Source organism: Ochotona curzoniae, unplaced genomic scaffold, assembly GCF_017591425.1.
Source record: "Ochotona curzoniae isolate NIBS_2020 unplaced genomic scaffold, NIBS_Ocur_1.0 contig_3332, whole genome shotgun sequence".
Lineage (NCBI taxonomy): Eukaryota > Metazoa > Chordata > Mammalia > Lagomorpha > Ochotonidae > Ochotona > Ochotona curzoniae.
In genome coordinates this window covers 7,324,303-7,349,414 of record NW_024465816.1, presented here as the reverse complement: position 1 = coordinate 7,349,414, position 25,112 = coordinate 7,324,303, and the positions used below count along the sequence as shown (strand labels likewise).

General features: G+C 41.6%; 1 protein-coding gene across 2 annotated transcripts in view; it reads right to left on the bottom strand.

Moving 5' to 3' along the window:
* Window positions 1-7,991: 7,991 nt before the first annotated feature.
* MTMR6 (myotubularin related protein 6) overlaps window positions 7,992-25,112 on the bottom strand; it is a 39,186-nt gene continuing 22,065 nt past the window's right edge. Inside the window, exons 5-15 of one of the 2 annotated variants that reach the window (XM_040979873.1) lie at window positions 24,778-24,906; window positions 21,747-21,881; window positions 20,156-20,269; window positions 18,690-18,822; window positions 17,727-17,836; window positions 16,886-17,011; window positions 14,752-14,801; window positions 14,146-14,346; window positions 12,480-12,605; window positions 12,274-12,400; window positions 7,992-10,175 (exon numbers count right to left, since the gene is read on the bottom strand). In XM_040979873.1, the coding sequence (XP_040835807.1) occupies window positions 9,915-10,175; window positions 12,274-12,400; window positions 12,480-12,605; window positions 14,146-14,346; window positions 14,752-14,801; window positions 16,886-17,011; window positions 17,727-17,836; window positions 18,690-18,822; window positions 20,156-20,269; window positions 21,747-21,881; window positions 24,778-24,906 (1,512 nt within the window). In that variant the 3' untranslated portion in view covers window positions 7,992-9,914. The remainder of the gene's footprint in view (window positions 10,176-12,273; window positions 12,401-12,479; window positions 12,606-14,145; window positions 14,347-14,751; window positions 14,802-16,885; window positions 17,012-17,726; window positions 17,837-18,689; window positions 18,823-20,155; window positions 20,270-21,746; window positions 21,882-24,777; window positions 24,907-25,112) is intronic. The other variant, XM_040979874.1, reaches the window with a different exon arrangement.

The window sequence follows — 25,112 nt, the reverse complement described above, 5'->3', positions numbered from 1 at the left end:
TGCACCCGTGTGGGAGACCCAGAGGAAGTTCCTGGCTCCTGGCTTCAGATGGGCACAACACCGACCACTGCAGTCACTTGGGGAGTGAATCATCAGATGGAAGATCTTCCTCTCTATCTCTCCTCCTCTCTGTATATCTGACTTTCCAATAAAAACAATCTTAAAAAAGCCAAACCTTCAAATTGTAATCCATTTTCTTCAATATAACATCTAATGTCAACTTTCAGAAGGCTTTGGTCACACTTTTATTGTATTTAAGACAATGGATAGTCCCTCAAAAGACATGTTTCTTCTATTTCTGAGCGTCCCTCTATAATCTAAGTAGATGACTGGTCCCCTTTCTTCACCTGGATAAAACTTACATATTCATACAAAACTAACTCACCAGGGCAAACAGCTCAAATGGAAGGTGTTGGGATTGCTTATATTTTTATTTATTTATAGGAACAGCAAGAAGACAGAGGTAGGAAGCTCCCATTAGTTTACACGCTCTCCAAATGTCCACAGTGGTCAGGGTTTGGCCTGGCAGAATTAGGGCACTCAACTCAGTCCTCCCACACGGTGGCAGAACCCCAGCTGCAGCCATCATCCGTGGCCTCCCAGGATGTGGATTCGTAGGAGGAAGCTAGTATTGGGAACGGAGCCAGGACTCATAACCAGGCACTCGAACAAGGGGATGGGCATTCCAACCCAGGTGTCCATCACACCAAATGCTCAATCCCAAACGCAGGCTTTTTTTTTTTTAATCAAGTTTCCAAATAGTAAAATTTATTAGGTATGGGGAAATATCACATATACCCATATCAGCACAAATCCAAAACAAAAACAAATGTCTGCTATAGCCTCCTCCCTTCTCCTCCCCCCACCCCATCATCTCTGACAGAACTCCCAAGCATATATGGTTTAGTTGTTTCTTTTCTTTCTTTCTTTCTTTCTTTATTTTTATTTCCATATTGTTTCCTTCATATTTAAAGGGGGGTATTAAGGGAGAAGGCCTACCCAATTTCCCACCCTCCCCAGGTCCTGGATGTAGGGTATGCTCCGAGGTTCTTGCTCCAGTTGTTTTGATATTTCAACACTTATGAATCGCTGCCAATCTTGCCACTCCAAGCACTATGAGGTCTTTGAAGAATCCACTGATTGACTTAGTCCCTCATAGTCTCCGTTTGCCCCGTATTTCGCTGCCAACATATAGCTGAGTTGGACAGCTGACCTGTTCTGTCTTCTCTGTTTTCTTGGCTAGGGTTCTGAGTCCAGCATTTTGATGGGGAGATCTCCAAAGAAACTGTCTGAGGTGCCAGACGCAGACTTTCAATGAGTCACCCCGAGGTAGGTTAGAATCTCTCTGTTCTGTAATAGCAACAACTGGTAACTGCTGTCACAACAGCAACAAACAGCCACAGGGTGCACATTGTGGTACAGCTGACTGAGCTATCACTTGGGAGCCCACATCCCAAATCAAAGTGCCAGTTTGAATCCCAGATGCTCGACTTCCAATCCAGCTTCCCACTGATGCATGCTGGGAGGCAGCAGGTGATGGTTTAGGTTCTTGGGTCTCTCTCATGCACAAGAGAAACCCAGATGGAGTCCCAGAGGCTTGGGTCTAGATTAGCCCAACCTTGGATATTGTCGGCATTTGGGGAGTGGTCTAGTGGATGGCTGCTCCTTTTCTCTCAAAAAGAAAAAAAAAATTCAGCAAACAAACAAGAGCCAAATGCCCAAAAGAAGTTGGCAGGGGTCAGGGGTGGAAGGGCCGAGGAGTGGAGAGACTCAATACAGGCAATGACCCATAGGAAAGGAGAGTAAGAAGACACTCCAAGGGGGGTGGAGATGGAACAGGCAGAACAGGGCACTCAGTACCCCACACACATACATACACACACAGCATCTCAGCGGGTACCTATTTAATCCACTAAATGGTTAAGGGGCAGTGGAACAGGAATATGGCGAAGTGGAATATGGAGCAAGACAGGGGCTGGTGTAGGCTGCAGCTCTGGCAGTGATAACTGCACCCAAGACACCCTGCCCCAGGGCCTCATGTTGTCACCCACAGGCACCCCCACACACACCTTGTACTTACAAAGGGCAAGGAAAGCTAGGAACAAAGGCCAACCACTCTGACTTGTGCTCCCCAAGAGCTGTTGTTGCGTATTCACCAACTGCTGCAGGCGTCGCCCTTCTGCTGGCTCCAGCGAGCCTGACATCCTCCACCGCGCCCCCAGGCCTGCCACGACCACTTGGCCGTCAGTCCTCCCTGCCCTCTCCAAATGCCAAGATGGTTTGCCAAGGGCTCACTGCTTGACAATCTGTCTGATGCCTTCTGTTTCTGGAGAATATATCCACAGGTATACACAACTTCAAGATTTACATCTTCTTATAAATGGTGTTGCTTGCAGTTAAGAACAGAAGACAGACGCTGGCCAGTTCCTACTGCAAAGTTTTCCAAAAAAGTAAACTGCAGAGCAGACATGGACAAGGGAATCCAACTGCCTGGGTCCATGTCGCTGCCCAAGGGCAGCAGGCGACATGCTGTCAGCAAGCAATTCACCAGGTTTTTAAAACTTAGTACCAAAAGTAAAACAGATGCGAAATGTCACCTAGAAATGATATATTGGTTATACTGGGTTAAATGCACTTGTTTCTTTTCACTGTTTTAAATGTGACTTCTGGAAAAACTATGATCACATATAGACCTGGTATCTTATGAATAGAGAACCGGCCTGCGTTTTCCCCAACCTTGATTTCCTGTCACTGCTCTAATTTCAAGAACACCCTCGGGCCCGGCGCGGTGGCGCAAGTGGTTAAGGTCCTCGCCTAGCACGCCCGGGATCCCATATGGGCGCCGGTTCTAATCCCGGCAGCCCTGCTTCCCTTCCAGCTCCCTGCCTGTGGCCTGGGAAAGCAGTCGAGGACGGCCCAAAGCTTTGGGACCCTGCACCCGCGTGGGAGACCCGGAAGAGGCTCCTGGCTTCGGATCGGCATAGTATCGGCCCGTTGCGCTCACTTGGGGAGTGAATCATCGGACGGAAGATCTTCCTCTCTGTCTCTCCTCTCTGTATATCCGCCTTTCCAATGAAAAAAATAATAAAAATAAATCTTAAAAAAAAAAAAAAAAAAAAAACCCTCCTCACAGATCTAAGCCAAGTAGAACAGATTGGTCCTGCCTTTTTAAAAAAAAAAAAAAAAAAAAAAAAAAAAAAGAACACCCTCAGACCACAATGTTTGATGATCTGGTCATTTGAGTAGTTTCTCCTTCACCCAATTTCATATTCATGCATAGTTCAAAAAATTCATGGACACTGGAATTAAAAGGGTGTTATGTACATACATGAAGTGATCCTCTTTAAAAAAAATTTTTTTAATTTGAAAAGTAGAGCCACAATGAAAGAGAAAAGGAGAGAGAACTTCCACCTACTGTTTCACTCCTCAAATGCCCAAAACAGCCTGTGATGGCCCAGGGGGAAGCCAGGAGCCAGGAACAACATTTGGGTCTCCCATATGGATAGCAGGTGTCAAGTTTACTTGAATTCATCTGCTGCCTCTGAGTTAGGAAGCTAGATTAGAAACAAAAGGGTGGGACCCAGTATGAGCCCCCTGAACCCCTCTACCAGGCTCATACCACCCTCATCCCGGGTCTTATGTGTGCTGGTAGGTGCTGTGGCCTAGTCTGACATGACCCACCTCATCTTAGCATTTGCCAGCAAGTGCTGTAGCCTGGCCCAGCCCAGTCCGCCCCCTGTTCTAGCTCATGCTGCTAGGTGCTGCATTCTAACCCAGCTCAGCAAGCCCCCAGTCCTGACACTGAATTGGGTGGTGCTGTGGCCAAACCTGGCCTGTCCTGCACCCCATCCTGGTTCTCAGATCTGCCACTGAATGTTATGAACTGGCCCAGCCTGGCCTGCCCTCAGACCTGACCCACATGTAGGCCGGCGGACACCCTAACCTGGTCTGGGCTGCACTCAGCCTTGGTTTTTTGTGCTCTCCTGCAAGAACTGGTCCTGACAGGAGTTCCAGCTGCTCCACTTCTGATACAATTTCCTGCCATAGCCTGGGAAGGCAGACAATAGACGAAGCGCTTGGGCCCTTGCACCACATGGGAGACCCAGGGGAAGTTCCTGGCTCCCTGTTGCGAATCGGCTCAGTTCTGGCTGCTGCAGCCGTTTGGGGAGTGAACCAGCAGAGGGAAGATCTCTGCCTTTGCCTCTCACTGTGTAAATCTACTTTTCAAATAAGAAACAAATATATATTTTCAAAAAGATAAACTAATAAATTTCATGTCACTGAGATTTTACTGCAATAGTAGTTAAAAAAAAAAAAACTAAACTTGTGTGGGCACATTTCATCAAAGGAGGACAGCTGAAGTCACGCCTGGCACAAACCTGCAGAGCAGCACGTGTGTGAGAAGGGTGGTTCCCAGGCTTTGCTGCAGCCCTCACGATAAAGGCAGACAGATTTCTCTGCTCTGCCCAGAAATAAAATCACCTACCTGAAAAAACATCTTATGCTACAGAAAACTCACCCTAGTGAGGAAATACTGCAGTGACAAGGATGCACCTTACACCGTGGTTCAGACTGAGCTGGACAGCCTGCGGCCGTCCTGCCGTCTCAGTCATCCCTGGGGCACTGCCATCACGGTGCTTCACCCGTTCCTGCAGGCGGCAGTGGTCAGTCACCGGCTGGCTGCCTTGCCCTTGGCTTCATTCCAGTGTGATTAGTCACTCTGGCTTTGTTGCTGGGCGGATTCGTTCACTGCCTGACACTGGGTCAAAGGAAAAAGGAGGGACCGGGCTTAGGAAAACATTTTTGCTTGCTTTTCTAGGAGGAAAGGGGAACTAACAGGAGGTTAAAATAAAAAAAGACCCAACGTGATAGCCTAGTGGCTAAAGTCCTTGCCTAGCACCTCAGGATCCCACATTGGCGCTGGTTCGTATTCTGGCTGCTCCACTTCCCTTCCAGCTCCCTGCCTGTGCCCTGGGAAGCACGGGAGGATGGCCAGAGCCTTGGGCCCCTGCACCTGTGTTGGAGAATCAGAGGAATCTCCCAGCTCCCAGCTTGGCAACAATTCAGCTCTGGCTGTGCTGTGCATTTGGGTAATGAAGCAATGGATGGAAGATTCTCTGTAAATCTTTCAAGTAAATTTTTAAACTTTTGAAAGATAAACATTCTCATCAAATCAGAATACAGAAAACAAAGTAACCATTTACTAGCAGAAGCTGTACCTCTGAAGGACTACTCTCCCGTTCTACAGCTACTTGCGATTCCCGCCTAGGAAACAACACCACAAATAGGAACAGCAAAGCAAGCATCTCCGTTTAATTACTATATGAAAACAAGCAAATCAATAATTAAAACTTCTTTTTAAATACTTATTTTTGTTCAAAAGATTTACAGAGAGGAGACAAGACAGAGGCTCTTCGCTTCCCAAACGGTTCCAACGGGCACAGCTGAGCTGATCTGAAGCAAGGAACCAGAGTTTCATCTAGGTTTCCCATGCAGATACAGGGTCCCAAGGACATGAGCCATCCTCCGCCAGTGTCCCAGGCCACAAGCAGCAAACTGCAGTGAAAGAAATCAAGCAGCTGGGACATCAACTGACACCAAATGGGACATCAGTGCTACAAATCCGAGCAATCTCAGCATGTACTACACTGTGCTGTGACACAGTAGCTTAAACAGTGCCTGTATGGCCAGCACCCCACACCGCTCCCTGCTAATGCGCCTGGAAAAGTAGCAGAGAACGGCCCAACATCTCGGGCCCCTTCCCCGCATGGGAGATCCTGATGAAGCTCTCAGCTCCTGGCTTCAGCCCAGCCCCAGCTGATGAAAACATTAGCAGCAAACCAGCAGATGCAAGGTCTCTGTAACTGCCTTTCAAATAAATCTTTTTTAAAAAGAAACACCTGGGCCCGGCGCGGTGGCGCAAGTGGTTAAGGTCCTCACCTTGCACGCCCAGGATCCCATATGGGCGCCGGTTCTAATCCCGGCAGCCCCGCTTCCCTTCCAGCTCCCTGCCTGTGGCCCGGGAAAGCAGCAGAGGACGGCCCAAGGCTTTGGGAACCTGCACCCGCGTGGGAGACCCGGAAGAGGCTCCTGGCTTCGGATCGGCATAGCATCGACCGTTGCCGGCTCACTTGGGGAGTGAATCCTCGGACGGAAGATCTTCCTCTCTGTCTCTCCTCTCTGTATATCCGCCTTTCCAATGAGAAAATAATAAAAATAAATCTTTAAAAAAAAAAAAAAAAAAAAGAAACACCTTTGGGACTGGTGTAGGCTGAGCCTCTATGGTGCCACATCTCTTACGGGACCCAGCTCATGTCTCAGCTGCTTCACATTTATATACAGCTGCCTCATGTCCCAGCTCCCAGAGTGGCCGCAACGGGCTGAAGCTGAGCCAATGCAAAGCCAGGAGCCAGGAGCCAAGAGCCAGGAGCCAGGAGCCAGGAGCCAGGAGCCAGGAGCCAGGAGCCTCTTCCAGGTCTCCCACGCGGGTGCAGAGTCCTAAGGCTTTGGGCTGTCCTCGACTGCTTTCCCAGGCCACAAGCAGGGAGCTGGATGGGATGCAGGGCTGCGGGACACAAACCAGAGCCCATTTGGGATCCCGGCGCATGCAAGGCAAGGACTTTAGCCACTAAGCTATCGTGCTGAGCACAAAAATAGTCTTTTCTTAAAAAAAAAAAAATCCAGAATAGCACTACTACTGCTTATTAAACTGGATTCATGTCTTGTATTTTCTTACGAAGTATCAGGTACACTGGCCTATAAACTCTTCGCAGAGTAGTAGATTCTAGCTATCCTTCTTAGCATGTATGTAAGCTTTGAGAACTTAAATCTAGAGGAAAAACTAGCTAAAATCTTCATTTACATTTTAGTATGTCCCTGGATTTCCATACCATAAAGGCAACAAAACTTAGCTAATGAAAATGGATCAACATCCCTAAGAAATGTAACTAGCCTATTTAGTGTTGCAGATGATTAGCATTTAATCCAACTTAAAATGTCAGGTAGAAACTTTTTAAGGCCTTCTAAATTGGCCTTCCACAAAAAAAAAAAAATTTCCAAGAAAGCTAGACTGGCACCACCCCATTCTGCTATTCCGCCAAATATACAGAACAGCAATCTTTATAAAATACCACTTACTTTTATTGAGATCCCCCAAGTTACTTACTTAACCTTAAATACCCTCTGTGTACACCCAGAGTTGTGAGGGAGTGTGGGGTCCCAGTTTCCATCTCTAGCCCTGCACCCTAACTTCACCCCCTATGCACTCTAGCAACTCCCATTCCCATAGCTGACCGAAGGCTCCTCCATGACCTGACACGGCCATGACAAGCACAGGTGCACCGTGCTCCAAGAGCAGACACCATCACAGCCTTCCCAGAGCACATGGCCAGCAGAGTCCTGCCCCAACCCTGCCCCATCTGTATATCCCATTAGGATACCAGCCCTGACCCAATGAAAGGAACTACTGACTGAGGGCTAGCGCTCTCCCTCTTACCATGGCATGTCTCTCTCTTCCTGGAGTTTATACCTGGATGCGCATTCTCCTTTCCGAATAAGTTCTCCAAGTTACTTTTGTTTCTACTTCGAATTCTTATCTCACACAGGGTCGAGAATTGGAATACAACAGCCAGGGAACACAGTCCCACAATTTCACCTGCAAAAATTGGAACCTCCCTTCTACCAGGAAGTTGGCAAAGGCATAACAAAATACTGCTTGTACAGTAACAGCCAGTGACAGGCACAAGAAGAAATTTTAATGACTATTAACTATAACCACTGAGTGTTTTAGAACACTAGGCCTATGTTTAAATATTTTGTAAATTATTTGCACATAAAATGTATAATCAATAATCTTTTGGAAAAATGAACTGCTCAAGGCTTATTTTCTATATTAATTCAGTGTACAGATCTCTTTGTCTAGGTGAGGGGCAAAAAAAAAAACCACTACAACTTGATTCTGTTTGTTTCTCCCAGAAGAAAAAAATTCAAAGTAATGCATCAACATTTAATTAACTCTAAATGACAGATGAAATAATGTACAAGCTGTATATATCCAAGACACTGAACATAAATTCAATTTTGTAGGACATACAAGATACACAATCTGCTTTATACCAGCGTATACCCTATAGGTCACTTAGGATGTTAACTGATTTCTCAGCACATGGGGTGAGCACATATTCATATGTATATTTATATACACATATACACACTCACACACACACTTATACACCTGGAGTTGCAGATCATGAAAATAAATCAGAGTGGAAATAAGTAACCTGCCAATAAAAGATTCTAAAGCCACAGCCCACGTCTAGAACGAAGGCACTAAAGCTTCTCTCTCAGGTCAGAGACCATTTCCCTTCCCAGTGCTTAAATATGGAAACAGAATTGATTAACCGCACACTACACTTTATAGTATACTTCTGTTACTACTTAAAACGGAGTATTCTTTGATATTACAAATGTATTACAGAAAAACACTGAAAAAAATAAACAGGATTAGATAAGCTCTTATACAATAAAGCTTTTTTTTCCCACTTGAAAAAGATGTTTATGTTCAAAATTAATATAACAGGCACAGGGTATAATAAAGAACAGCACGAGGGCTCCTACGCAGACTTCCTACTCCTCCCAGGCCAACCAGGTTACTCCATTATTTTCAGCTTTAAAGCCAGCTGGGTGGTACTGTAAATTACAAGTGTTTTTTTTTTTTTGTAATTTAAAGATATATTTATTCAAACAAAGTGAAACCCTTCCTGAAGCTTAAGTTGCTTTTGTTACACATTAACTATGTACTGCACCCTCCTTAATTTTCTTTTTTTTCCCCTTCTATATTTAACAGAGAAGGAAAAAAAAAATGTTCCATACAGAAATGACTGCTTTAAAATTCACGCATCCAAGCAAAATCAGTACTTCCCTTTTCATTGTACCCAAAAGTTTCTAGGTAAACTGAAAGTCAAGAGAGTAAGAATATCAATGCTCTGAGATAAGGCAGTTTAATATATACATATATATAAATATATATTACATATATATTATATATATGAAAACATATTCATTGCTTTCAAAGTTTTGGAGCCTTAGCACGTTAACTTAGAGTTGTTAAAGAAACAAAGCCAACCACAAGAATCAACAGAATCCAGTAATCCATACAAAAAAAAAAAGAGTCGAACGTGCAGTACATGTTCAAGCTGGCATTCAAATGTATCACTAAACAAATGATAACAAAATAAAATGTTCAGTTTCACTAATTCTGAACATGTAAGTGGGGCCAGCTAACTATGACCTGACAGTGTGCCTCAGCAACTGCTGTACACGGATACTGAAGCATGCAACCCCTGCACTAATGACAGTGCAATGCTCTGCAAAGCTGGCCAACGGAAAATCAACACCCCAGAATCCTCTGCCGGCCTACAGAAAACTCAATGGTAAAGAATAAACTCAGAGTTTGTTTTAAGGCTTTCTCAGAAATGTTTCATGGCACTTCAACATTAAACATCACTAAAAGGCAAAAGAAGTAAATATTCAGTTACAGTTACATAATTGAAAGTACATGCTATGTCAATTATTAAGGGACGATTTTGTAAAGTTTTATTTCACTGTAGCTAAATTATACTTAGGGAAGGCAAACTCAAATTATATAGTAATAACTCCTTAGTATACAGTGCAAACTGCATTTTCAGGAAATCCACCAAACACCACTCATTTTTTACAGAACCAAATGTCATCCTTTGCTACAATACTAAAGGGACTTATTTTTCTCACAAGGGCAGTTGTCCTGTCTTCAATAATTCACCCACTGGTGAGCTCTAAGATCATTATTCAACAGGTCCCTTTTGGCCATACACACAGACCATCCTCACAACAATCCAATTCTTGAACGAGGGCAGTCCCGAGAATCCTGTGTGAGCCTAGCAGGTCATTCTGGCCACGCCATACTCCAGGCTCACCACAGCAGGCTCCGCCTTGCTGAACTCCTCGGCATAGTCACTGTACCGATTGTCCGCAGGGCTGCTGCCCTCTATAGTTCGCAGAGCATCGTTCCCCGGCAGCAGACTCTGCTCTTTCAAACACAGGGAGGCCTTCAGAGCAGGTGACTCAGGATGAACTGAACGCAACAGTTCCTTGGCGAGCACGCCATCTGTCTCTTGGTTTTTGCATTGTTTAATTTTCTAGAACAAATAGAAAAAAAAAAAAAAAACCTTAATGGCACATATCACATAGTCAACACACATTAGGTAAAATACATCGTTTTGCAAATGTTCTCTTTATGTATGACACAAATTAAATCTAACAAAGTCTAGTGATTTGACATGGCTGAAAATTCTATTTACAACTTTCTAGGTTAAGTTTTCATATTTGTTATACACACACTCCGGCCTGACATGAATGCAATCACTAGGCCTTCATCTTTAAAAAGGGTGCAGTTGGGCCCGGCGCGGTGGCACAGTGGTTAAGGTCCTCGCCTTGCACGCCCGGGATCCCATATGGGCACCGGTTCTATCCCGGCAGCCCCGCTTCCCTTCCAGCTCCCTGCCTGTGGACCAGGAAAGCAGTCGAGGACGGCCCAGGGCTTTGGGACCCTGCACCCGCGTGGGAGACCCGGAAGAGGCTCCTGGCTTCGGATCGGCATAGCATCAAACGTTGAGCTCACTTGGGGAGTGAATCATCGGATGGAAGATCGTCCTCTCTGTCTCTCCTCCTCTCTGTATATCCGCCTTTCCAACAAAAAAATAATAAAAATAAATCTTTAAAAAAAAAAAAAAGGGTGCAGTTTACCTAGAAAGAATATCACACATTTTATAATGAAAGAAGTCCGGGAGGGGCTCACTTCTTAAATCACAACTGTGTAACAACCCGAAGCTAATTTATAGCTAAAATTCTCACTGTGAGGAGCTTTCTTTACAAAGCTTTCCTATAGTCATTGTTAAGCACACAAAGCAGGCTTTAGAACACGAGAACTTTTTATTTTTTTCAAACAGAATAGCCAAAGCTTAAAGTGTTTTGGTAGTACATTATGCTCCTGAAATCCACAGGCTGATCACCGTCTTCCATTACCCCCACGCTGGACTTAACCCTCTTTAACAAGCACACTCCCCACAGGTTCTCATCTTCAACTACTCCTGCCTGAGGCAGACAGTCTTGCTGAGTTATATCAATTGGCTAGGATTCCAAAAAGATTACAGAAAATTCTTACAAGGAGAGGAATATTTTAGGGTACAAATAAAACACAAAATACAAAGACGGATCAGTTTAAGCAAAATTCCAAAACATCTATAAAAAAAAGTGCCATGATGTAGAAAAGATAAAAATCAGGCTCAACAAAGCCATTTGCAAAATATATAAACGAAGAGTCAGTGCCTGGTATAACAAGAACCCTTACAAACCTGCAAGAAAAAAACAAACGCACCAACAGATTGATGAGTGGTCAATTCAGAGACAAGGAAAACCAAACGGTCAACAGATATGAAAGGTTACTGGATTTCATTTATAACCAGGGAAACCCAAACATGAAAATCATTTCAATATTCACCAGCAGCTCTCGGGTTAGATATATTCATACAACACAAAACTACACACGCCATTAATTAAACAGATGAATTAAAACTACCTACAACAACATGGACACATTACAAAACCACGTTCTAGAGTTGTTGAAAAAGATCACTTTTTAAGCAGAGTGAAAGTTATATGGTCATGTATGTTGTTTGATGTCCTTTATAATCTCATACAAACATGACAGACTTTGGGGTGCAGTCTTTCAACATGCAGAAACGTAATATTTTCTATCACGAAAATATTATATAAATTGTGGATATAAACACACAATGAAAGTGTAACAATGTCTGCAAGAAAATTCACACAAAATTTAGCACACTGCCTCCATGCACCTCACACTGATTGGGGAAGAGCAACTAGCATTACCTAGTGTCTTTACATGTCTATAGTATTTTATTTCCTAAACAATCATGAGGAGCATCTAAAGCACACGGTACATGCAAGCAATCTCCAAGCTGGCTGCTGGGTACCCATGTATGTACCATGTATATGAATCTCTCACTTTGCTCAACACTTCAGGTATTTAGTATATAGAAAATTATTAAAATTCAAACTAATCTATTCAAGCAAGGCAGAGGAGCTCCGATTTTAAAGCATGTGTACTTAGGTTTTAATACACTGATTTACAATGACAGTACACATACTATCGGTTTAAGAGTAAGTTAAAGTAATATTCTCAATATACTACATTTGATACTTTAGAATACTTACAGATTCTAGGTCTTTAACATCTTGCTCTAACTGCTTATTTTGCTCATTCATATTCATAATTCTATTCAACACAGACTGCCTAGGATGCAACGTTCGATCAAACTGGTGGTACATGTTTCTCCAAAACCTTTATGACAAAAAGAAAAAAGTTTCAATCAGTTGTGCTTGAAACAAACACATGAAAAGCTTCAATGTTGCCAACTTACTTAAAATTGAATGATACTGTATTTGGCTCCAAAACTGTGAATCTTTCAGGACTGTAGACAGGATTTAAGTACTTCTTCAGGTCATCCAAAAGAAACGGCCATAAGGAGTACGTCTTCTCCTTCAGCCTTAATGAGAAATATAGAACATGTTTTCAGAGACACAAAGCAGTGTGGCGAGCACTCATTTTCACAAATCAGGCAACTATGTGTACTTTGTTCCTTCTATTCACAGTCTAACTTCTTGTCTCTAAATTTTGTATTTTCTCTTTTTTCATTCATAACCATGCAATTAATAAAGGCATATCACTTGAAGATAGTAGGTCTGCCATTTTCTCTCACAAACATAGGCTTTTAAGGGACTCCTCTCAACTCACATAATTTAAAAACTCAGATTTGCGGGCTGACACTGTGGTGCAGTAGGCTGACGCCAGCACTTGTAATGCCAACATCTCTATCAGAGTGCAGTCTGAATCCCGACTGCTGACCTTCAAATGCAGCCAGTGTACCTGGGAAAGCCACAGAGGGTCAAGCACTTAGGCCCCTGGGCCTACACTGAGGAGCCAAACTCAGGCTCGTGGATTCAGCCAGGCTCACCTCTGGCCTTTGCAACTCTTAGGGGGTATACCAGCTAACTCACTCACATTTTCTCTCTCTCTCTCTCTGACCTCTGTCCCATCTAGTTAAAATTACCACATGCATGGAATTGAGAACAGTATTCCCTATTCTTCCTATCGTTGTGTCATACGAGAAAGTCACCTGCTCCAAATTACAATAAGTACTGTGAATTCCGTAGTGCAGAGCTAAAGTGTTAACGTTCTTCCGATTAGTCACCTCTGCAGTGTTCTAGTTACTTGCAATTCCCTTTATCACTTTTAGAATTCCCACGTGCTCTCAGCTCTGTGTTGTCCCTGTCGAGGGTCTGAGCATGTGGCTGTCTTCCAAGTACTTACAGAGCTAGCTTCTCTAATATGATTAAGAATCTGTAACAGTTCTTCATTGCCCAATCTAAAAATTTGTATGGGATCTCTCAGCCTCACCCCAGATCTTCCCTGAATCCAAGTTTAGGCAAAAATTCTTTTCCCTGAAGACTGGCTAGAAAAGAATCAGTGACTAGGAGCTGGTGTCTCAGAGTGTATCTGAGATCCTGCCTTAGGGACAGGTGACAGGCACTGAGGCTAACGCATTTTCTCCAAAGGGCTGCCTATTTAGAACTGTGGGAAAACCCTAAGGCTATCCTGCACCTTGAAACAAATCGACAGTCAAATCTTTTACCATGCTTTAAAACTACTGACCAGTATTTCTGGGGAAATAATGAGAAGTCTTCTCTGTTCTAAAACAGACTGAGAAGGAGGGTGAGGTGAGCTTCCAGGGAGCTGGCAATGTTTCCTGCCAAGGATTCTGGTTACATCACTGTGCAAGACTACTAAGATCTCCTGGACGACACCTTTCTGTATATTTAAAGTGTACTTAAAATGCATTCCTACTGTTTACCCTGAGGGGAATGGGCGACGTTTGAAGGGTACTTATTTTCAGAAATACAGACAATAAAATCTTTATAATAAAATTCAATTCCTTTTCATACTGTTGAGATTTAAGTTCAACCATGATTTGTTGGACCTCAATGAAAAAAGAAAAACTAGAGTCTGTTTTAATCAAGTTATCTTACTTGAGTTCTTCTCTTTCCTTCTGACAATTTCCAAGGAAGTTTCCAAATTGGCATGAGTAAATATGTTCATGGATCTGAAGAAGAAATGCTTCATTGAATTCAAAGGCTTGTGGAAACTGTTCAGTCAAATGCCATACACATTCCAAGAACTGAGTAAACACTGGTGAGACTTCCTTTGGGTCACCATCCAAATGGCCACACCTAACCCCCCAGAAAGAACGAGCTATTAAAATCGCCTCTGAAAGAGACCCACTGTTAAGGCATTACAAAACTTGAACACAATGACAAAACTTGATTCGAAAACACTATTATGCCAACACGAAAAAAGATGTCTTACTGAAACCATTTACACCTATGTGGTTTCTTACAACACTAAAGGATTTGTTATCTTTTAATGACTATACTGCAGCTCAAAAGGAAGATACCCATGAAAATTAGCAAAGATATTAAAATTGAAATTAATGACAGAAAATAAATCAGTTTTTGCATAAAACACAGCACTGTCATCTCTCATTAGATATTTGAATTCAGGAGAAAAGAAACACTTTGATACCTTCATTTACTAGTTTTAGTTAATATATGGTTAAATAAATAAATGTGACTCACCTCTCTGAAAATTTATGTCCAAAAGAAATCCAATCTTTTTCAATTAAAACCTTAATGAGAAAAAGAAAAACCCACATTATATCCACTTAAAAACTTTACTGCTTATTTTAAATGGATTATATCCTATTCGCCTTAGCTTACACTTTTAATTATAATAAAAATGCAAACGTTAAAGGCCAGACCCTTGGTCAAAGGCAGCTTAAAGAAGAGTAAAACACATAAAGAGTGGTCTTGCAACTTAAATGACCTAGTTGTGCTTATCACATTTTAAGTGAGAACTTCTACGTTGCTAAGGTAGTATTACATTAATCTTCTTGAATGTATAAAGATGATAGTTATAGAAAAATACAAGGAAAATACACAGGAAAGGTAAGCAATGGTCAATTCTGGGAGAAAGACTTGAGCAGATGACCTAAATCTTTTAATTCACTTATACATTAATTATACCTTTTTAAGAAAAAAGTTAATAATGAATAGAACAATGAAAATGTAGGTTATGTGCAGGTCTAAATGTTGCTCTCTCTCCTCTGGCCTGAACTGTCCATATCTGGTTTCTGGGTCACGGCTTTTTTAGCCACACTGTGTTGAAACTCAACGCCTTTCACACTAAACTTGCTCCTCGCCTTAGTTTAGTGAGGAACAAGAGAGGGCACTGCTCAACCCGGAACCTGGAAATTCAGAGGAGCTCTCTCCTCTCTACCCCAATGCATGAGCAGCACTTAGACTCTACTTTCTGTGCACTACAGAAGCCATCGTCTGCTCCCCACCTCCCTGCTCCCGCTTCGCCTTAGATCTGGCCCTTTCTGCCCCCACGAACTCTCCTAACGGCCTCTACCCTGGCCGCCGGATCCCCTTTCCTACACCACTCTACCTTCAACGTGCTATTTGATAATTCTAAACTAATAAAATCATTCCAACAATTCTTATTCACCTGACCTGGATCAGGATGTAAACTTTTTCATCATTTCTAAAATATTCCTAACACATTATCAAACTTAAATGAAGGTGCTTTTCATTTTTTTTTTAAGTCAAGTCTTTATTTTTCATAATACAGTTCCTTAAGCTCAGGGATTTCCTCTTCCCCCCTCTGTCCTCTCCCACAGTGCAACAATATAGTCACAAATCTATCATCCTGCTGGTCAAGTGTATCCTGACATTGTGGGTTTCGAGGATGATATTAAGTCCAGCATTCTATTGTCAATATATTTAAGTTTCATTGGGAGTCCACCTTTTATTGAGAAGTAGGGATGACCATACAGCAGTGTATCTCCACTACATGGTATACTTCCCTGTATTATACAGATCCTCTAGATAAATATATACATATATATGCTTACCGACATATCTGCTAGTCTTGTATTTGGCATGAAGGTTGGCTTATATAAAAGAACATACGATATTTGTCCCTTTGGGAAAGTGTTTTAAGTAAGCTTCCTGGGTCCTGGCATGGTAGCCTAGTGGCTAAGCTCGCCTTGCATCTATCAGGATCCTGTAAAGGTGCCAGTTCATGCCCCAGCTGCTCCACTTCCCATCCAGCTCCCTGCTTGTGGCCTAGGAAAGCAGCTGAGGACGGCTCAAAGCTTTGGGACCCTGCACCTACACGGGAGCCCCAGAGGAAGCTCCTGGCTCCCAGCTTTAGATGAATTCAGCTCTGGCCACTGTGGACACTTGGGGAGTGAAACAGCAGACAAAACACTTTCTCTCTCTGTCTCTCCTTATCTCTTGCATATCTGTACTTCCAGTAAAAATAAAGTTTCTGGAAAAATAAAATTTTACATATTCAAATTTGTGCCTTGTTTTACCATATTACTTACAGCTGTTGGCTAAATATCAGAGATAATATTGACTATTCCTTTGGTAACATTATAGAAAAAACAATCCTTTTAAATTCAAAGCCCTTTGTCACAAAGGAAGCACAAAGGAAAATCAGTCTAACTCAAGATCTCCCAAGCTGAGTGTGACATTCTGAGCCAGACAGTTCTTTGCTGTGACCACTGTCATGTGCACAAGCAGTGGTCAGCAGTATCCACGGCCTCCGCCAACTAGACGCTGGTCACACCATTGGCTTTAGTGCTGAACTGCTTCTTCCAATTGCCTGATGGCCCCGAGGGCACAGGCGACTTCAGATTCTTACCATGAAGCCTGTGGCTGTGCGGTAGAAGGGGTCCAGCAGAAGAGAGCCAAGGGAGCACACCTGGGAAGTCCTATCCCAGCCATCAGAACAGTGCACCAACACACTGGCATTTTCAACCACGATCGCCTGAAAAGAAAGGCGACATCATTAGAGCCTTGCAGGAAGATCAGTAGCCTTTGGAAAACCACACCAACGACTAGTACACTGCATGAAACAGCTGTGCCTACAACGGTAACACTGACATAGCATCATTCCAAAAACAAAACAAAACCACCCGCAATTACATTACATAAAGAAAACATTTTAAAATTAATAAAAATGCTGTGATGAACTTTCTTTAAAGTCTTTAAGTGCTAGGTGATAATTTTAAATCTCATTTCAAAGTGAATCTTGTTTAAGCTAAAGCATATTCAGGGCCAATGCCAGCTGATCCTCCATCCTCGAATACCATTATTCCCTGTGTGTGCTGATTCATGTCCCAGCTGCTTCACTTCCCATTCAGCTCCCTGCTTACAGCCTGGGAAACCAAAGCAGAGGATGGCCCAAGTCCCTGGGCACCCTAAATCAGCATGGGAGACTCAGAACACGTTCCTGGCTTCAGATCGGTTTGGCTCTGGCCATTGCAGCCATTTGGGGAGTGAATCAGTATATAAAAGATCTTTCCTTCTCTGTCTCTCTTTCTTTCTGTAAATCTAGCTTTCCAATAAAAAATGAATAATTTTTTTAAGCAAAGCATAATAAAGTATACCTGACTGGAATAAACAATCAGCAGCTAACAGAATAAATCCATTCCTTTCCAACCAATAGAACCCCAAATCAAATATCAGACAGAAAGTGTTACTTTGGCTAAGAAGATCGCAGCATCCATAACAGCTTTGATGTGACGAAGCCAGCCTGAGCTCTCCAAACCAGAGTAGAAATCATTGACACAAAGCCCTTTGGTACCGTTCACTAAAAAGGGGAAAAAGACATTCTAGTTAGAATGGGCCACTGTCTCCACGCCTTCCGTTTCAAGACTTCTGTGAGTGAATTTTGAGAAACAAGAGAACAAAACAAATCAGCAAGGCTTCTACAAATTAGAAAGAGGTCCAGCGCTAGCTTCAGCAGCACGTATACTAAAATTGGTACGATAAAAAGAGGTCTATTTCTCTGTTATCCCATGTGCTTAAAAAAAATTCCAATCTACTTTTTAAAAAACTATAACACAGTGTATAACTAAAACTATCAAATTTTTTTAAATCTCATAATTCAAAAAAAATTCAATATTTAGATTAAACGTGATCAAAATTAATTTTCACTAACTACTGCCAAACAGAATATCTAACAAGTGTAATTTTTGACAGAACAACCGGACTTGCACTCGACAACGCAGGAGCGGCTATCCAGATGTAGCTACTGAACACCTGATATGTGCAGTCTAAACTGAGATGTGCTGTCAGTGTAAAAACAAGCACCCATTCCCAACCCTGATGCAAAGTAAAATATATCATTACCAATTGTGTACATTTACTACGTGTTAAAGGGAGTATTTCCAGCTATCAGGTAACTGGAGGAGACTTCGAAGAGTTCACAAAAACTGAAACTCTTGAGCTCATTTTGGTGCCAATCATTTTTTCAAGCTATGCATAGATTTTTATTACACATTGTCCATGAACTTCTTGAAGAGCCTTCATAAATTTAAAATTAATCTCACCTGTTTCTTATTGCTTCTGAAAATGTGACAACTAGAAAATTCTAAATTACATACAACCAGCATTTCATTACTACTGAACAAAGCTACTGAAAAGCTAAGCGATGATCATACCTTCCAATAATTTCTGAAGACTGGACCTCATGACATGAATATTCTCAATTCCAACAAACTGAAATCTAATGTTAGAATAGTTGTCTTCGTTTTCATAACCTTTTCCAGCTGCTCTGTTGGCCATGGCATTGAGCTAAAATCAGACATTTTCAGACAAGTTACATTTGCTTTGGTGTTAACACGGCAAAGGTCAAGAAAACACGAACTAAGCCATATTTTAGCTAAGAAAGATTAAAATGAACTTATCAAAGTTGAATAAGCTACTTTTTATAGTAAAACTTTTACCTATATTATTAATTCTGAAGAAGAATACTATAAGCCAATATGATTGTTGTACAATGGGAAGATTCAGATAGAACGTCTGCTTAACAATAAAGGCTTTTACTTGATTTTCCATATGTTTGTAATATTTCCAATTAAAAAGAAAGAAATACTCTCTATCTAAATCCCAAATTCAGATATGAGCAAAGCTGGAAGCTTACATATTACAGAATGAAACTCTGAGATCACTTCAGAAAAGGCCTGAAGAAACTGGTCATTCAGACCGCCACAGGGACCTGGAAAACCAGGTCTGAAGGATTCCCAGCTAGCTGAGGTCCTCCACAGTACAGGTTACAGGGACCCTTAACTGTACAATACAGTGTATCATCCACTATCTGGTTATGTCTTTAAGAATCAGGCCTAAAATAAACTGGTTTCTAGGCAGAAAATAAAAACTGCCCACAGACCCATGGTCTTTTGGTTACCACATCAAATTTTATCACAGGTTCACACAGGATTTGGTATGCTTAACTCTTCATATTAGGATTTCACATAGTATGTTACAATAATTTACTAAGTATTTTTTACAGATTTGGAAGTAAAAGTAACTTTTCATTCAGTGGATTATAATCCAGGTTAGCAGCAAATACATTCAAGTTGCAGTTAATCAAGTCTACTGGTCATCTACTACCTACAAGGACTACAATAAAATTAAAATTTAGATATTAAAATTGCTTCTGCATTATTGCTACTTAATTTTAAAATTTACCAGTAGAGCAAAGAATTTTTTTTGTGTAGAGGACCACTACACAAATAAAAGTTATGGGGTCCTGAGTAACAAATCATTATCAACCCTCTTTTTCAGTAAAGTCTCAATAATAAAATCACCTTTTACATCTAATATTACTTAAAAAAGAGCTCTATCCAATTAGTTAGTCCAGATTATATAAAAGAAGTAAACAAATTTTTCTTATAGGAGACAATATCAGCTAGACTCCTAAAGAGACTCTCTTATTTTGAACCAAAGAAAATATGATCAAATCTTCAGTTTGGGGTTTACCAAATACTTATCGATTTATTCAAATTAACATCAACTGTTTTCGCCCAGAGTTCTGTGACACAGAGTAACGATGAGAATTACTTCTGAAACAGCTACCACTCCTTCCACAAAGCTGCCTCAAATGGCTGGGTTCTACATTGCTCACTCGCTTTTCCTCATCGCTTTCTTTTATCTCCTCATCATTCCAGATTATTGAAGAAATCCTCACTATTACTTTGCCAATGTCCTTTTGTGTATCCCACCAGCTCTGCATGCGGTGCTATAATAAAAATTAAAAGTAATGTTAGCTATCACCACTGAGGATTTTAATTAACTTACCTTCAGGATCCTACAGGAACTGGTGGTTTAACCGTCTAGTCAAAAAAAAAAATCCTAGTATTTATAGCATTTGCCTGTATGATAAAAAATTTTAGCTGTACAGTACAAATGCATAACAGAACAATTTCTTATCTATGATTTATACATGTTGAATATTCCTTATACATGTTGAATATTCCTTAGTGTTTGAGATTGTTGTGGGATTCTGGAATATCTGCACTCTTGGGAGTGGGATCCAAGTATAAACATAAAATTAATTTGCTTCATCTATACCTTACATGTACAGCCAAAGGTAATTTTATACGATATTTCAATAATTTTGTATATGAAGCGAAGTTTTAAGGTAAGAAATTGTCCACTATGGTGGCATCATATCAGCACCAAAATATTTTAAATTTTCAACTATTTCAGATTTCAGGTTTTTTTACCATCAATGCTTAAACTGTGGTTTGTTAGTCAATGCTTCCTAACTTACATTTTCCCTTATTTTCTTGACTATTTCAAATTAAGATCCATTATTTCAACACAAAATGCTTTGCCAATTAAAACTTCTACAAGAGTAATAAGAATTTCTAAATCTTATGAATTCAATTTAGTATTTCTTCATAACAATATAAAACTTATACACCATCCTGATTTCTTAAAATACAATTTAGCCTTCCTGGCACAGGCATTTACAATAGTGCTTAAGGATGTCTGTGTCCCGGGGCCAGCGCAATGGCTCAATGGCTAAATCCTCACCTTGCAAGTGTCAGAATGCCGTACGAGCACAAGTTTGTGTCCCGGCAGCCCCACTTCCATTCCAACTCCCTGCTTGTGGGCTGGGAAAGCAATATAGGATGGTACAAAGGCTTAGGACTCTGCACCCATGTGGGAGACTCAGAAGAAGCTCCTGGCTCCTGGCTCTGGATCAGCTCAGCTCTGGCTGTTGTGGCCATTTGGGGAGCAAACCAGTGGATGGAAGATCTTTCTCTTTGTCTTTTTTCTATAAGACGGATCTGTTTTTCCAATAAAAATCATAAACAAAAACTTAAAAAAAAAAAAAAGCCTGTGTCCCATATCAGAGAACCTGGCTTAGAAGAGTTATAGTTCCTGTTCCAGCTCCAGCCCCAGCCATCGTGGGGATCTGAGGAGTTAACCAGTGCATGGGAGTACTCTCTCATTCCCTCTCTTTTCCTCCCAAATAAATTTAAGGTAAAAAAAAAAAAAAATCTGGTGTTCTAAAAGTATATACCAGAACATATAAGCAATCATCTGTGTTACTTAGCAAAAATGATCTTCTAAGCTGATATACTTTAGAGAACTGAAATCTCAGCATCATTAACCTTGGTCACTTTCAAACCAGGATTCATACATCTTAAATACAGGAAAATTTCTTCATTCCCATTAGTTAAAGTACCAGAGATGAAGGAGCATACTTTGGGCCTGGTGTCCATGACGTACATATAGCGATTGGCCGGGTTGGCTTTGCTGATGGCTTGAAGCAAATGTTCATCCTCCAGACACCTGGCACTGAATCCGGACAACGGCTGACTGCATCGACAAATGGCAGCCTGACGTGAGAAAGAAAGAAAGAAAACAGATTATGCAAACATGGCTCGAAAACCTGTTGAAAAGAAAGAAAACCAAGATGTTAAAATACGCAATCTGTTCAAAACTTGGCAAGACCATTAGAAATCACTAACTTTGAAATCCTATTTGAATTAAATAATATTTCAATATCTTGATACTAAGTTTCCCTATTATCTTCTTCTCCTAAGAAAATGAAATGATTCCTTATCTAGCTTTTTTTCCTTCTTTTTCAGATGTTTCCTTACCTAGTTTGATTAAAAAAAAAAAAAAAGGAAAGAAAAGCAACAGGGGCCCAGTATGGTAGCCTAGTAGCTAAAGTCCTTGCCCTGCATGCAGCAGGATCTCATGTGGGTACCAGTCCAGCAGCCCCACTTCCCATCCAGCCCCTGCTTGTGGCTTGGGAAAGCAGTTGAGGACGGCCCAAAGCTTTGGGACCATGCACATGTGTGAAACACCTGGAAGAAGTTCCTGACTCCTGGCTTCGATCGCCTAAGCTCTGGCCGTTGCCACCCATGTGGGAGACCCTGGTGAAGCTCATGGCTTCTGGCTTCAGCCTGGCCCAGGGCTGGCCATCTAGGGAGTGAACTAACAAATGAATGATCTCTTCTCTCTCTCTCTGTTTCCCCTTCTCTCTGTAAAACACACATAATAAAACCATGAGGCCACGAATAAGTAAAATGAATACAGACTTAGTAAATTCTTTTTAGATCTTTTTTGTGTTTTCTTTCAGTTTGGCACAGTCCTGTGATAAAAAAATTTTACAAACATGTACACAAACTGGGGCTATAACTAAGTAACCTTTCCATGACTTAGTATATGAAGCTTTTGTTTAGCTTTTACTTATTCTCCATTTCAAAATCCAACTAAATATATTTAAAATACATAAGACCGTGGGAAAAGAAAATGGGAAAACAAACAAGAATGGGGATGTCAGTCAGATCTGGGGAGCTGGTGGCAGATTAGTAAATGATAATCAATTCAACAAAGAAAGTTGCCTACTCCTAAAGTCAACGAGAAGCAAGGGCTTTGAGAGGCTCAGGAATAGGTACCTCTGAAAGCCTGAGCAGGATTCTGTTAAAGCAAAACGGACTGAGTGCAGTGTCAGGACTGGTGCGGGCCCCTCAGAGCCTCCCTCACCTAGAGACAAAGGCTCCTTGATGAAGAGGACTCGCCTGAAGGTTCCAGACGGCAGGCAGAGCTATGGGCAAGGCCCAACACCCTCAGGAGCAGATAGATTAAAAGAAAAGCCTACGAAACAGGACAGGGGACACGCACTTCACGCTAACACGGGGGACATGCTAACAGCCAGACATATCACACAATTTATCATAAAATTAGATCATTCTTCTTCAATGAAACCAACCTACACAGCAGAAAGAATCCAAAGATGGACTGCTGATGAACAGAAATTTGTCAGCTTCAATGAGAGCCCAGCCCCTAACCAGAAATTCGAAAGACATAAAACCAAACAATAGACAAAGAGCTGCTCTGAGGGAAAAGCAAACACCACCACTGAAGTGGAAGCCGAAGAGTCTCTACCGCAGGCTCATTCCTAACACAGAGAACTAAGACATAACACCCAAGAAAACCTGTCTAGAATATTTCCAGAAAATAGGAAAGAACTCTTAGCTACTGGAAAAATAAGTGATTCCTGAGATAGAATGGAAATAAGGTTAAGGAAATCTTCCAGAAAACAGAGACTGCAAGTAGAAGAAGCTAAGGCAAGTGGACATTTATGTCAGGAAGCCCAACTGTCAGTCCACATAAGTTAAAAAACAAAAAGTAGTAACAAGAAAGAAGACTACTGCAAAAATTGAAAAAGCAATTTTCCATCAGATGAAATATAAAAAACCAGCCAAGGCACATCACTGTGAAAACTCAAAACAACAGAAAGAAGTTTCTAAAGTTTTTATTTTCTCCAGAGGAAAAATAAAAAGTCACAAACAACTGGGAATCGGAAATAGCATTAAGTGACTAAAGTTACTTGCGGAAAGCTACGGGAAAGTAATTTATCTTCTATAATTTCAGTTTCCCCATGACGGTTACGGTAGCAGTGGGCGCGCAGCCAGTTACATGTCAGTGTGTCACACTGAAGTATGTGAGCCCAGGTCGGCTCTGCCTCCTGCTGAGCCGGACTCCAGCGGGCGGCAATGGAGGTACCAGAAACTGGGTGCCTGTCACCCACACAGGAGACCTGGAATGAGTTCCCAGTCCTTAACTTTAGCCCTGGCACATGCCTACCACTGAAGGAACTAACAGCTGAATGGGGATGTGTGCGTTCTGGCTCTCAAAGATGAACAGAAAAAGGCATAGGTAATTAACACAGCTTATCTTAGATATGAGGATACGCATATAAAATTCTACACATACAACACTCTTGGTCTCATTGTCAGCACGCTACCAAAATTAAGACTGACGGCAATAAGCAGTCTCCATTATTGTACGTCAGTGTAAAGAGTCATGCTTCACTGTTTATGTCATAAAACCTCTGACCTCACAAAGAGCTATGAAAATAAAAGCTGGATACCCCGCCTCCTTCTCTCCATGGTTGGTTTGTCAAACTCCACTGTCCCAAAAGCAGGATCAAATGAGCAGTACAGGGGGGAAAACAAACCTATCTGTTCATGAATTCCATTACTTTGAAGTCACCACTGGAAGGAAAGGAGGGATGAAAAAGGAAGACAACAAGGAGAAGGCCTCTACGCTTTAAGGCAGCATTGTTTCAAAACTTCAAAAATGCAAGTAAGTGAAAAGTCCGCACATCTCTAACAGCAACATTAAAATAATGACCTCAGTTAAAATCAGTGTTCTTCTGTATATCTAAACATGAAGTGGAACTAATACTACATTTGTACAATTCAAACAAAAGGTTCTTACCTCCTTGTCCTGATGATAGTAAGAAAGAACTGGGAATCTTCCCTTGCTCCGGAACTTGGAACTACCAACAATTATTGGTTTGCTTGCTATCCGGGGAACATAAAGTTCTCTAGGATAAGTTTCACAAATCTGTAAATATCAATTAAAACATAAACACTTTATCAGAGTTCAAAAACCATGACGTGGAGACAGCATTGTGGCACAGATGTTAGTTTCCCAATCCTGAAGCATTACTTTAAGCCCTTGCCGCTTAGCTTCCAATCCAGGTTCCTCCTGACATGCCGGGAAACGCAGTGGATGACGGCCCAAGGACGTGTGCCCCTGCCATCCATGCT